At 35.4% G+C, this 15,595-nt stretch overlaps 1 protein-coding gene across 1 annotated transcript in view; it reads left to right on the top strand.

The window, feature by feature from the left end:
- Positions 1-15,595, top strand: part of LOC150084358 (hemicentin-1-like) — a 117,100-nt gene that overhangs the window by 88,512 nt on the left and 12,993 nt on the right. The window contains exons 31-35 of the mRNA XM_090376196.1: positions 3,097-3,167; positions 6,687-6,924; positions 7,475-7,570; positions 10,435-10,626; positions 11,115-11,279. Coding sequence (XP_090232322.1) covers positions 3,097-3,167; positions 6,687-6,924; positions 7,475-7,570; positions 10,435-10,626; positions 11,115-11,279 — 762 coding nt within the window. The remainder of the gene's footprint in view (positions 1-3,096; positions 3,168-6,686; positions 6,925-7,474; positions 7,571-10,434; positions 10,627-11,114; positions 11,280-15,595) is intronic.

Genomic DNA, 15,595 nt, shown 5'->3' with positions numbered 1-15,595 from the left:
TAAGATGATAACACATTTGTTACAATCGCCTTTTTTTCACATCGATTAAAAAAGGTTATGGTGCAAGTCCAGAAGAATATCTTGAAGACCTCTTTCAATCTGAACTGTTAGCTTGTTTTAGGCTAAGATGTAGAGTTTTCTTCTTGAGGTGTTCCTGGTAGTTCACTCGCCAAAACTTTCAAAGTAGGCCGTGAATAAATACTTTACAGACATCGTACACAGTCACCTATAATGCAAACATGTCACTGTGTTTGATGTGAAGTAATAACTTATGATGTAAACAAGACAATACTTACATTCCTTATTTTCAGACGTATATACATGGCGTACAGTCACTTGTACATTTTCATTTATATAACAACTATTCTAAATTCCACTTTATTTTCCTGTATGACTCTGTGACTTTCTTTAACAACAACCCTTAAAAAACCACTCTTCTAGTGTTTTCGGTATGCTTATCTCGTATGGATAGTGAACCTTCAAATGTGTCACATGGTTAAGGATTTTATAAAGAAGAAAAATGTACTCTGTCCGTTCTTAATGAGCCCTGATGGATCACCAATTATTATAATTTTATTTCATCAGGCAAGTATTTTAGAAAATACAGTGGTGAACAAAAATAAGATAACGATCACATTAAACAACGTTCTCATTCTATAAACTATATAAATTTCCATTTGTGCAGAATTTGTATAAGTTATCATTCCGTACTTTAAATGGTATCAGTTGAGTTGTCTTTAGATCTAACAACGTTTACAATCTCTCTACAAGTTAAATTGAGATCTATCAGAGTACATGGTGATCGCTACATTCCTTCAAGTTACATGTTTGATATACTAGCAACACCAATTCGGGAGGGTTTTCCGATGGCTGAAGATTAGCTAACCATTGTACCATTGTTTTTCTCAATAACTTCTTTCCCGAAACAACATACTCTAGCACAACCACAAGTCAAAAGAGTTTACAAATAGTTATTTAATAAGAATGTTGTCATTAATCGAATTCACAGCCACGTGGGCTCGAAATACGATCAACAACGTGTACTGTTGCATTTGGGCGTTGACCACTGAACTCAGGCATTTGCCATGTCCTCTGAGAACTCTCCTGTTTCAAGTCTTCCTACCAAACCTTCATTGTTAAAATTCCTCTACACTTCACGAGTTGCCATTTTGCAGGTGAAATCGTAGAATTTTACACTCTTACTGAATGATATCTTTCAAATGGCATTGGTAGCACATATATGCTGTGGTGCCAGACTATAATGAATGACTGAATATCTACACCGAAAGAGCAGATAACGACTCCCGCTGGGATCGATGTGCGTAATACAGGTCCTAGAGGAAGTCGATGTGCGTAAGTTCAAGGTGAGGTAGAAGCCCTGTTGTTTTTGTGATCTGAGCAACACAGATATCGACAAATGTACCAGCATATGATGCTGGTTTTAGTGCAGAAGAAAAACAACCTGGAAATATTTATTGTAGTCGTGGACGTGAAGGAATGTTTTGAACAGAGAACCAGTGGAGATTTATAACGGGTCATAAAAGAAAATCTACTAGAAAGGTTAACATGTGCTTTAGCATTGCCTCTTGGCAACGCGAATCCTCAGGATGGTATTGATATTTGGCTTATTTCCAGCAGTTGGAGTGGGAAGTGCTGCCGTAACCAACCTCAAAGATTGTCGCTTTCATTCAGATGATGAGGTGAGGTGAAGGAGATTGTCACACATTAAGCTTCCCAAACAGCCTGCAGAATTGCTCTCCGAGGAGGTCTTTCATGGTAACACGAAGGATCAATGTCTCAGCGCCTCAGCTGTTATTCCCTGTTATTCTGACCTTACAGTGAGGATCCATCTGTGGATTAGGAGTTGGTTGGAGAAGAGGAGTGGAGACAGAGGGTGGTCATGAATGGGTATTCTTCAGAATGGATTGTAGTAGCGAGCGAATTCCTCTCTTGTTTCTTAGCTGATATAGGTGAGTAAATACAGGGGAAGCTGTCAGTCTGCTGAGGGCTTATAGGTTGGGAGGGTGGTTAACAATCTGAACCACGCCAGCTGCTACAAGAGGATTTGGATCCACTGCTAGTATGGTCTGCAAAATGGCAGCTGAAATTTAATATTACCAAATGCAGAAATATCGTACTTGGGAACCAGAGTTTCAGAAGCAGTTTATAGATTAGGGAAACAGGGATTATAACATCTTCAGGATAACAAGGACTTGCAGATTACGATACAAAAAGACATGAAGTATAAACAAGCTGAAAGAAAGAAGGGCACGTAATACTGTGTCTATGATTTGTCGGATTTTTGCAAGTAGAGGGAAAGTAGGCGCAATACCTTTGAATAAGATGACGGTGCAACCACGCTTAGAATATTGTATCCAGGTCTGTAGGTCGCATGGAAAAAAAAAAAATATATATATATATATATATATATATTATATAAGAACTTCTGGAGAAGGTGCAAAGAAGAGCCACTAGATAGTTGAAGTGCGCTAAGCGTTATTCTCATGAGGAACAGCTTTAGAATATGTGGTTTGCAGAGCTTATAAACCTCGACACCTTGGGAGGGAGGAGATTTGACTGAAGTGCATAAGGCTCTGAAGAGGGATTACGAAAATGAGTGAGGAAGGAATATTTTCCCTTGTGAGTGAGACAAGAACAAGAGGATATAACTCTAACATCTCAGGGAAGAACAATAGAATAGATCTCTAGTAGTTTACCTTTAGGCTGTATATTATGGAATGTTGAAATTAATTCCCTGCAAGCGGGGGCGTCGAAAGCCAGCACGGGCAAGGAGCACAGAGAGGACAGCCTCCTGATCCAGGGGACTAACGTGTTTGCACCCTCGATGTATCTGCGAAAGTTGGCCGAGGTGGAGAGTTTCCAAAGTTCAAAGAAGAATTGTATAAGCTTTTTTGACTATAATGAATAATATGAATATTTTTTTTTTACTAGTAGTTTTTGACAGATGCTGGATAATTTCACTTCCTTGCATCATTATGTTGATTTATTGCTAACGCTAAATTTCTAAACAGTTTATTACAGTTTAATACTATATGTGTATTACGTATGTTATTTTACACTGTCTAATTTATTTAGAACCAAGTTTACCACCTGTTGATATTGTTGTGGAAGCGAGAGGATCATCAACTATAAGGGTTGCGTGGAAGGTAAAAATGATTTTTTTTATATATCAATTTTAACTTGAAAATCACATTAAGACCGAACTATGGGAGAATTCAAGGTAAGAGCCTTAAATTACCCATAGTTTTTAACTCCTCTGCTCTTGGCGTTAATTGTTTTATAATTAATAATAGTTAGCTCTAGCAACTAAAATATGCTTTAAAGAATTCTTGGTGGTGGATATGCGTTGGGTCTTACGTAGGGCCACCCCTAAACGTTAGTTCAACTCCGCCATGATACTCTGGGATGATACAGATCTCTGTAAAATGACCAGAAATAAGTGTTACTATATTTGTGCAGATTTCTGCTGATATTAAACTTTTCAAATTTCATTTGATTAATAAATTCATTTATCTTCTCCAATATTAGTAGAACACAAGGAAGAGAAGGTGCGCCAATCACGTAGAGGCATGTTTTACGTGAACATATTTACAGATCTATCGAATATGCTCAAATCTGCAGATGTTAGCACTTGCGATTAACTTGGTACCATGTATTTTTTGTTACTTTGTTGAAGTTTTCAAAGTGGTACAATGATAATTTGCTTATCAACAAAGAAAATTACTCTCCAAAAAGAAGAAGAAAAAAAAACATACACTTGCTACTCTTAAATGTTTAATTTGCATGTCAGTCCTCTCCAGGATGAAATAATGCAATTAATTAAAATTTTACGTTATAATATAATTTATTTAATGTTAAATAAATAAAAAACTACCAAAATTCTGGTACAACGAAATTACAATGTAAGAAATAGTTTCTCTTCTCCAAACGAGCAGAAAAATAAAATATCAACTCGAAAAGTTTCGATAGTAAAAATCCTTGTCCATAAATCTTTATAGTATTGTTGATTGCACTCATCTGGTACTCCATGATTCATTGCAAAGAGATTCATTGACCACTAAAGCAGCACTATGTCAGAATGATTCTTTAAAAATCTCAATTTTGAAAACCTTTAACAAAGATTCGTGCTTTAATGGGAGGAGCTTATGGATTTCTTCTTTTTTTTTTTTTTTTTTTTTTTTTCAATCCCAGCTCGGTTATTTGATCTCGATCAGGAGTCACTTCCTTGGTTTTTCTACCATAAAAAGAATTAAACCCGCTAGAATATACACAGTTTATAAACCTGATGTTATTGACTCCTAATGGCCAAAGTTTCCTAGAAGAAAACTGTACAAACAATCTTGACCCTATATCCATATCTCTGAAATCCATACACATCTGTGGATTTCGTACTTTGAGAATGAGCTCGTTAGTAGGATCTCAGGTTTGCAAATCGCGAAAAAGAGTATATCAAAAATGATTTGTCAAACTTTTTTAATGTCGTGGATTGTTACAAAGTGTTTAATAAATGTTCACCTTTTGTCAGAACTGTAAAAATATATTATGGGGTTTACCAATTTATTTCATACTAAAAGACTTACTACATAACTACTTTAATTTTTATATTTCGACCTAAATTTAATTTTATTTAGGACCCATAACAGATTGAACACTTGTACCGTCTACACTTGTTTAATTACAACACCGAAACAAGGATTTCCACCAAGAAAGATGGAGTTTAGTGAGTGGAAAAAGGTGTTATAGCATTTTTGCAGGTCGAAAGGATGTCTTCTTAAAGCGGTAGTTGAATTTTCTGTTGTTTCAGAAAGAACAATAATAAGAGTTTTCAAGGAATGGTGTGAGTCAAAATCAACAAGAAATCAGTGGCAGAATTGTGATCGAAAATATGTTCTAAGTAATTTTTATCGGCAACGAATATCGCTTCTGTTAAAAGAAAAACGATTTCAAACAGAACAAGAACTGCTCAAAATAGCTAACCATGGACCTTATCGATTTATGAGAAAATACTGTGAAGAGAATAAAGTAGGGTTCCCCGAAAAAGAACAATGGCGACAGCTGCGCATAAATAAAGTCCTTCTAATATGGACTAAAAGGAATAAAAACTGGACTGTTGATGAGTGAAAAAGTACTGATGTCGTCTTACGAATCCAAATTTTGCCTATACTGTAATAATGTCAGACGCCGAGTTCAAGGGAGAAGCCATGAGGAATTTCATCCAGACTGTGTGTAAGGTCATACAAGCCATTGGTGGGCCAGTGATGCTTTGGATATGCTTTAACTATTATGAACTGGAATGCCTACTTGAAGTACCAGTCAAGTAGATATACCGATAGTCAGGATGATTAGGTTGTGCCTTCTGCTGAATATTTTAGGGACACTCATGATTTCGATACGCCTCTGTTCCAGGAATATAAAAATCATGAGTGTCCCTCAAATAGCAACCATCCGGTTCACAGTGCCACATGGAACTCGAGACATTGGTGGGGCATTTAAATTGGCCAGTTAAGTCTTCTGATTTAAATCCTACCAAAAACGTATGGAACGATCTTGAACGGAAACCAGAAACTGAAAACACAACATCCACAAATCCTGAATGAATTACGGGCTCAGCTGTTTTCAGAATGGCTTAATATTGATATAAACATTTAAGGAGTCTAGTTGAATCCCTACCAACGAGAATTCATGATTCGTATTAAAAGAGAATTTTCACATTATTAATTGAAAATTTACTTATTGATACTGTAAGATACTGTTAAGTTAACTTGGTTTTCCATTCATTAATAAGCCCAACTGTTTTGGTTTTAACTTAAACTATAATCCGCTTTATTCTTCCAGAATTAATTATATGATTTCTAGGATAGCAAAGGATACTTTGTAAAATTAAAAATTTATTAGTTTTCCAAAATATAACTTTATAAAATTTAATTATATTTATTATTACTATTAATTCATAAATATGTGCTACGTTTTTAATGGCTGTATTTCCAGTTTGTTGGCTTTTTATATTCCATCACTCGCATATCCATTCCTTATAATGCGTTCATTTTCTGTAGAAATTATTCGGAATTTTAATAAACTCGGAGTTTACACTCAGAGTTTACTAAAACTTGAAAGCGATTTGTTTTTATTGTTCAGAAATCTGTGGAAACTTCTAACTTAACCACTGAGTGGCGCTAAGGGGACAAACGTACACGTACTTGACTTTTCTATGCTTTCTCTAATATCAGAAATGCAAACTATGGCATACCGACAGTGTCAGTCTTCGGTCTTGCAATCAGGCAAAAATAGATTCTCTTGAGAGAGTGGAGTGCGGTTTCTTCAAAGCTAAAATTAGATACAACCCCAGAGTACCGTACCCTATATTGGCAATAGGTTAGAAAAATATCCGACGGGTCAGCACTGGTTTTTTGGATCTTGGGATCGGTAGGATACATTAAAAATTGATTAATTATTAAGCACGATAACACAACAAGCTAAAGTCATTTTTTTTAAAAATATGCCTTTTTTCAAATTAAAACAAAAATACATAACAGACTTCACAGTTCCATAGGAAGAATTATGTGTGTATATGTTTCACCATACTTTCTAAGATTAGTCTTTCAAGTACAATTATTAAATTATATAGCATAAACTGACGTTTATTGTAAAATTTTCTCTTTGTTTAGCCACCACCTAGAGACTCCTGGAATGGTCAACTCAAAGAGTACTATGTTGGATTCAAGACGCGTGACTCGACCCAACCGTGTTCATACAAAACAGTGCACTATATACCCGATGCCGAACAAGAATATTTTCTTACCCACCTTCTGAAGGCCACTGAGTATGTGGTGGTGGTAAAAGCATCCAACTCAGCAGGGGGAGGCCCATCGTCCCATGAAATGAATGTTCGAACTTTTGATGGAGGTAAGAAACTGTGAACCTTTCCTGCCGATCCTGAAATTCAAATTGGATTTATATGAGTACTTCAATCATCCCAAAAATGTAAAATAACATAACCCGTCCTCAAAAAACATATCCAGGTGTACCTCTTCCAAAATACCAACCAGATTGTTTTTAAATTTATGGCAATGTTATATTGATAAATCAAAACCTTTTGCGTTTTAAATATAATTAGTATGCATAAAATTTGGTGCGTAAAAAAAAGTTATTACAAAATTTGTATTTAAATTTGCTTTCGGTAAGTGATTATTTCATTTCTGAACTTTTTTTTTTAATCTAAGTTCTAATTTATCCTTAAATTTGAGAAATTTAAGAAATTTGATTTTCTTAAATTTGAGAAATTTGAGATATTATATCCATGATCTTGTTTAATTATTTCTATTTGTAAATCTACTTAAACCACAAAAGACCACTAAGTATGTTTTTTTAACTGCTTAAATTTCATATGAAATGAAATTACTATTTATGATTCACATTTTTATCGTTTAAATTCCTGTTATCCTCCTCTTTCTAGATCTTCCACAACCTCCATCCTTGTTCGTTCTATCTACTTCACCACATTCTGTAAGTCTTCGATGGACAACACGAAAAACGGAACCTCCAGTATCAGGTAAATCATACCAATACATTATTATCAAATATATATTTTCTTATTGTTGCCATTGGTTGGTTGTGAATTTTTGATACATTAGCATTTTGGCCATATTGCTTCAGTTCATATGGATTGTGTCAAGTACAAGTGTGCCTAACAACCGATCTGGATTTTGTGCAGCCTGAAAAGCAAGGAATAACTCGTGGAGAATACCTTGCTCCTTCCACCTGAGATATTGTCCCTCCTAGCTTTGCATCTGCAAAGCCGAGTGGTCAGTGGTTGAAGTAGCACACGCATTTCAGTTTACCGTAATTCAAGCTCACTTGACTGCTAAATATGGTTAATGAATTAGGATTAATATTAGCCATGTAGTCACAATAATCATTAAACAAAACATGTTTAGGTTAATTTATTGGGACGCTGGTATTAATCGTGAAGCAGAATGCCTAACAAACTAGTTAATTTACTTCAAATATCTAATTCTGTTATGTCATATAGCATTTTATTTGAAGTAAATATTGAAATAAAAATATTGAGAGTAAGATGATTGGAAATTCGACTATAGATATCACAGCTGTAACATCTCTTCTTAAGAGTTGCTTGGAGTATTTGCCTTGGTACAGAAATAGCAAGTTTTCAAGTCCTGATAATATTGTAAAAGAGTTATCTCGATTCTGACTTCTTTAAGGAACCTGCACGAAAATATAGACTATGATGTTTGATTATGATGCGCAAGACGAATCAGTAAGGAAAAGCCGGAGGAAATACTCATAAGTGAGTTTTTGTATTTTACAGTGGCGACCATTATTGAAATGAACCGAATGGGCCCCTGTGGCGACATGAGAAATCTTCGTTTTGTTCTTCTTATTGAGAAAGATTTACTAGGTTACCCTATGGCTGACCCAATCTACTAATATAGAATATCGCATCAGTCTCCTAGACCCTACCGGAAACTCGTGTTGTTTTTCATCACCAAAACAGACGAACTGAACAGAAGCAATTTATATATACAATACACTGACGCCTTAATTACTTTGGTATAACAATGATGATGCTTTGCAGAATGGAACTCGGTGAAAATTTTACCAATCCTTTCATCCAAAAAGATTTATCCTTAAGATATAGAACAGCTTAAAATCTGTTTATAAGATATGAGTTAAACCACAGCCAGCGATCTATCCTCTTTAGCCTGTTCGTTAATGGAAGCTTCAACTATCACCTTAAAGGGATCCTTAAGGCAATTAGCTGGTAAATCAATTTTAGCCGTCAGCAACTGGAAAGAAACTTCATCCTTGTCTTCATCGTGTTTGCTAATTAACCAATTTCATTCTTAAATCTCCTAACAACCTTTGTTTAGCTAACTGTCTAGTATGCCTGACTCTTCCCGTGCTACTACTCCATTAAACTGCATTATATGGATACGAGATGCTGCCCTCAAGCAGTTTCTGAGTTTATCATCCAGTATGGCAACAAAAAATATAGCACACCGCTGATCTCTAGCCTTGACAGTGATGACTGGCACGTGATCCATTGCTTTCGGGGAATTCTCTTACTATTAAGCGGTGATAAAGCTTTGATTCATTCAAAATTAAAATGTATAATTTCAATTTTTTTCAGTATTTTAAATTGAGGCAAAACACCATGCTCAAATAAATCTTCCTTTTGTCACGCAAGTTCTAATTAAATCCTTAGTATTATAACTTAATATTTCAGATTTTAATTAAATGTTTTAATTAATTTAATTTAGCATATTTTATACAGGCTGACATAATATACACTTACAAACCGTATGGCATTAATTTTCTGTTTATATGGGCACGTAAAGTCAGAAGCTGGTAGAATGCAAAAAACATTATCATATTTAGCAGTCATGTGAATAAAAACCATGGTCAACCTAGACACATGTACTAATGTACCCTCGCGTTTCACTACTCTGCTAAATTTCTCACCACTCTGCACCTGAACTACTGCTACTTATGATGAAAGTGTAGAGTTTTCCAATGATAAGCAAAGAGACATGAAATATTGAACCGCTAAAAATATAGACAATACAGTATTCCTTCTGACCTGCATATTTCCATAATATTCCGTTGCCTGTGACTCACCTGTTTTTAATGTTTGCAATCAGAGTGTTGTTTATCTAAGATGACCGAATGCTTCCAGAATTGTGACTAAGTTAGTGTTATTCACGCAAACAAAATTGGGACGTGAAGTCTGATATCTTTCTTTGAAGTTGGACGACGTCTTTTTGGAAGGATCTCCTGACCTTCAAGAGATCCTTCTTAATCCAAAGAGATTCTTCTTAATCTTAATCCAAAGAGATCCTTCTTAATCTTAATCCAAAGAGATCCTTCTTAACCTTTATAAACTACAGAAATGGATTCAATCGTCAGATGATTTTTTTAAGAGTGAAACAAAACATTTTGAGATGTGTATGACAAAAAAAAACGTTCACAAAGTAGTTCGGACAGTCCTCAAAATCTAATTATATCTTGAAATGTGAAGTCTATTGATTTGTAAGGCAGATGGCGTAAAATCATATAAAATTAAATATTTTTATGTTCCTCATATTTCAAGGTTCCATTTCATTCACTGTTTATTTGTATCAAGAGAATAGTTTTGAGCATTAAAACTATATCGAAATCAGCATAAAAATTATATTAGAAAAGATTAAAATTAGTCTTGAAAAAATAAGAGTTCGTTGCGATAATTTACAGCTATTGTATTTTTTTAAAATCAACGTTCATTCAATCACAATGAAGTTGTAATACATAAAGATAAATACACAATTTTTGTTGTACGCTTCAGATATTTTCAGTTATATCCGTTTAACAAATCTTCTGCGAATTACTATTACTTATATTACCCTAAATTTCTTACAGGATTCACTGTATTCTTCAGGGAAGAATTAGGACATTGGCAAGAAGTGACTGTGCCTGCACCAGAAGACAATAGCTACACATTAACTAACCTACATGGAGGGAAAATGTATCAGATTTATGTTACGGCAACAAACCAGTTTGGAAGAGGTGACCCCAGTGAAATAGTTGCTGTTAAAACCAGAGAAACAGGAGGTGAGGGAGAATTTTCATCGTTAAACCAAAAGCTGAAGTAATTTCCGTATTATATACGTAAATCCACCCAAAAAAAGGTACGCAAATAAAAGATAAAATAAATATTTTATATATGACCGGCAGATGGAGCTGGTTGGAAGCCAAGAATACATTTTATTCATCCATCAGTCAGTTATAATCAACATATTATTTTAACAATCCTAAAATACAAACGAAATTGTTTTAACTCGTTAAAATGGTTTCGTTTAGTATTTTGGTTGAACTATATTATTGCCTTAATTTAGCAAACTTTTTCTTTTTTTTCTGGGGTTGTTAATGGATTTGAGAATGGGTGGCTAAATTTACTGAAATCTGATTAATAATTTATTCATTTTTCTCCTAATTTTTACTCCGTTGCCCCTTAATTCATAGAATAGGGAGGAGCTACAGGTTTCCTCTACCCTATTGTTTCATTATTTTTGTGTTATCAACAAATCCTTTATTTGCAGAGAGGAGGACGCTCTCATCATCTTACGGTCCCAATGGATCTGCGGCTTATCTGGATGTTGCTGTATTAGTGCCTGTTGCGGCATCGGTGCTAACGATATTTGTCGTGGTCCTTGTGGCTTGTATTTGTGTCAGGAAAATAAGAAGTAGACAAAATCTTGAAAGAGGTAAGAATTTTCAAGACTTTTGTGTGATTCGAACAGTGCAGAAATATCAGTGATCAGTAGAAACCGGAAAATTCATAACTACATAATTGCTCAAAAATTAAGGATCAAATACAAAAAAATGACTATTTTTAAATAAAAATAAAACCAAATATTCGCGGTTTATGCAACAGAATGTCAATTTGGCCCCTAGACAAAATCATCCATAACCGGTTACAACGTGTAAATCGGGTAATCAGATAAAAACGGACTGTTCAAATGATTCATTGAGGTGGAGAACAATAGGGACAATGGAAGCGGAACAGAGCCAAGCCAAAGTGCCGGAATGTTACTCGCAGCTTTGTAACCAGGCTGTGGAACCAGTTCAAAACACGTAAACACTCTCGAACACTTGTCTGACACTTTTCGTGTTATCTTCATGCAAGATTATGGTTATCTAGCGAAACGCAAGCTGTCACAACACAGCAAACTTGATTCAAAGCTTGCTGGACCCACAGGAGGCTTTTATTTATAGATACACCATCCACAGTATAGAAGGCTTCTTTAGTTGAGTCTTTATGCCCAGTGACCAAAGGTCTCTATTCCCTTGATCTGTTATATGCAAAAGAGGTTGTTTGAATTGGTGCTGATAGTATATCGACTGAACTCAGCAATAAGCCACGGTGCATTTTACTAATGAGTCCCGGTACAGTTCTCAATTGAATTCTCTAAACAATTTTATCCGGATCGAACAGGAACCACATTCCAACCCACTAATACTGTGAAAAGAGAAAAGTTTAGAGGTTACGGTTTGATGATGTGGTCTGGAAATGGGCTTAAGTGTCTCCATGTTCTTGAGAGAACTCTTATGCCGCAAGGTATCGAGATCAGATCCTTGATCTTTCATGTGTGTCCAATTGACTTAACTCAGTTACATTTCAGCTCTAATAAACAGTCTCGCACTTAGTATAAGGAGTCGATTTCATTTCTGTATAAATCTTAGACTTTTCTTACACCACCCAAAAAGTCAATTTTAAAAAATGAATAACAACTACGTATGTAATTCTTTTTCACAGAAAATATCTGTCCACCTTACATTCGAATGTCTCCAAGCTGTAGGCATCAACCATCCATTGAGGCAAATTATTAAATTAACAACTCCCTGACTAAAACAAAACGTCTTACAATTCAATAAAAACCTCTTCCCCCTAACTTGAATTTATGGAACCTGTTCATAGCCTCTACCCTGCAGCCGTCTTGCGATCCACCTAAAGAACTTCCTCGTGATTCCAATGTGTTCTAGCTTATACAGTAACCTGTAATGAAGGACCGAGTCAAACGTTTTGCTTAAATCCAAATAAACAATGCCCAACCGAAATTAATTCCTACGTTCGGTTCATGAGCGAGTCTGTCAAAATGCCAAGTTAATTAAACATGGTATTGCACTCCTTGTCAATGCCTCCATGATTTTTCTTACCACTGAAGCCTGACAGACTGCTCGGTAGTTCTCCACTTTGCTCTTAGAAAACGCCTTTAGATATTGGCGATACGTTGGCAGTTCTCCAGTCCAAAAGAATCTCACCCGAGCTCAATTATGCAATCATAATTAATCTTAATGGTTCAATTCACTCTCTTGCCATTTCCTTCAAATTTACTGGGAATATGCCACTAACTCCAGGAGTCCTTATTTCCTTAGGTTCTAAAGCTTTTCTAATCAGTTGTCTTCTGGAATGTCCATATTGCTTGCCCAATTTCTCCTAGCCACAAAGGATCTTTCGTCTGTATGCAAAGAACTGTTCAATTTGCCCCAAATATCAGCTGTTTTAACTCAATTTCCCCGCGCCTATTACGCGAAAGTCCTGTAGAATTGGTTATTTTTCTTCTCTGTATTTACAAACATGAAAAACTCCTTGTCCTCCCTCTTTACATTCTTAGCCAGTGATTTCTCATTATTTAGCCTAACCTTTTCTGTGGTATTGTTACAGATCATCTTGTAGCTGTTATAAGCATCGGTACCTTTTATTGCTCAGTAACTTTTCCAGGCCACCATTTTTTTTTTTTTTTTTTCTCAAACTGATAAGCTCATTTTTCACCCACTATGAAATCCTCCTCGTGTCATATTGCCTTAATGGCTTCTGCGACTATTGCCTTAAAAATATTCCACAATTCTAATGTATTTGCCCTCTGCGTGTCACCCTAAGCTGTCATAGCGTTCCTTCCTGAAATTACCACGCATGCACTTACCTTTTAACAACTACAATCACTCTCCTTACCACGCTACCTGCTAATGGTTCCGGTATTTTCAGCCCTGCGAGCTCACTTCATCATACTTTTGCTTCCAACTCACACCACACGGATTCTATACTAGCATGCATAATTTCTGAATATGGGAAAGCTTTCATCCCGCTCAGGCTCCTTTTAATAAGAATCGTAACCCCCATCATCTCTTCAATCATCTGTGGAACCGATCAACATCGATTCCACAGATGAAGTCGTGGATGCCTGTGGAGCAGGGTTCACACACATAGGTGTCCGCGTATATGCCATGGGCATTTCTGAATCTGGGAAAGCCTTCGTCCCGCTCAGGCTCCTTTTGATAAGAATCGTAATTTTGATAAGGACCAAGAATTTACTTCACAAAGATTCTTTAGATAGGTATTTATTGATTTCTCTTTTTTGTGCCAGTGCATAATTTGTACATGGTATCAGAGGTAGATATCTCACTCACGGCATCCTCGTCCCAGTTCTGATAGAGTTGGATCGCATTTGTTTTAGAATATATGCAGCTAAGGCTTGTAAGCTTCAGGAATGTTATTTCTGTAAACTGAGTGCATTCTATGATCGGCTTGTCTGTTTTGCGGGATGAAATTCCGTGCGAATTAGAGAAGGTTAAAAAATATATATTAATTAAAAACTGGAGCGATTGTATATGGTTTGATTGTTGACAAAATCCCCATTCTTAATGTGCAATGCAATTAGCTGGCTGAAACACTTAAGGAAACTATATAAGTTTAATCTAAAAAATTATGAATTAATAAAAGAACCAAATAAAAAGTTAATTCAGTTCATTTTCAGTTTAAGCGAAACAATCTCTTATTAGCGAGGCAGATTAATAAAAATAAACTTAATTTCTAAACGTATGCATTAAGTTATTCGCCCTGTCACGGGTTGTAATCCCGTCAATGATGTGAAGAATTTTTAAGGGCTATTTTCACAAGTGACCAAGTTAGTCGGTCTCAAGCGCGGGCTGCATGATTTTTCTACCTCTGAAACTGGTTTTTGTTAACAAAAAATTTCAGTTTTTTCTACCTCTGAAACTTTTTTTTTTTTAACATAAAATTTCAGTTTCAAAATCAAAAGAGAAACCTTTGATTCGTACTTTAAAATTTGAAAGTATTCTGTACCTAGATATATTCCTTCCAAGATATTTACTAATCCTTACCTCCGAACTACAGTCTTCCCTCGTGATGCTCTGCACTCCATATATATGACTCAGACAGCCTTATAAAGAAATTCGTTTAACATACCAACATAAATTAAACAAGTCATTATCATTAGGACGGCTTCTTCTTCCTAGGATATGATGATATTATCAGCAAACGCCTGGAAACAATGGACCATAACAAACATATGTCATCCACTTGGGAGTATGACGTGTCCATGCGTAATGATTTTTAGAGAAAGGATGATTCAACAGTGACTAAACATGTTCGTAGCTATGGTGACCATACTACCCTAGAAGTGGTGGTCAGGTCACGTAGCTGTTAACCCTAAAATATTACAAATATGTGTACATTTTAATAACAATACAAAAGAGCTTTATTCTTTCTTCTGTTACTACGAATGAGTCATGCGTTTGATGACATCCTTTCACTTTAAACCCATAAGTGTTTTGAGCACAATTTCACCAATAATTTCTTTGTAGAAGACCTTTCTATAAAGATGTAATATCAGATAATATTATGACTGTGTTGCTTCAAATTATTTCTTATGGCGACAACAAAGGTAGCATCTCCAGGTCTATCCAAGGAGCAGGCTTTTAAGAAGAAAAATTCTATCCATCGTTAACTCCACTGATTTGCGTAGTTCGTTAGTTTCTCCATAAATAATTGCAAAGATTATGGGAGTGCCAATGATCGACTGCGTTGGCCTTTATAGATTTTAATTTTTCTTATTGAAATTTAAATTAGACTTATTTAGATTCAGTAAAAAGAAACATTGTTCAATTTAAGAATAAAAAAAACATCAGTACAACTCATGCTTTTGTTCCCACGTTTCTGTATATCCCTTGGAACAATAAATTAGTCCAAAAAAACTTCTGCTTTAGTTTTTCAGACGTT

This window comes from Mastigoproctus giganteus, chromosome 6 (genome assembly GCF_048544385.1).
Source record: "Mastigoproctus giganteus isolate SK-2022 chromosome 6, ASM4854438v1, whole genome shotgun sequence".
Lineage (NCBI taxonomy): Eukaryota > Metazoa > Arthropoda > Arachnida > Uropygi > Thelyphonidae > Mastigoproctus > Mastigoproctus giganteus.
Note: the sequence above shows the minus strand (reverse complement) of the source record. Positions and strands in the feature narration are given on the sequence as shown.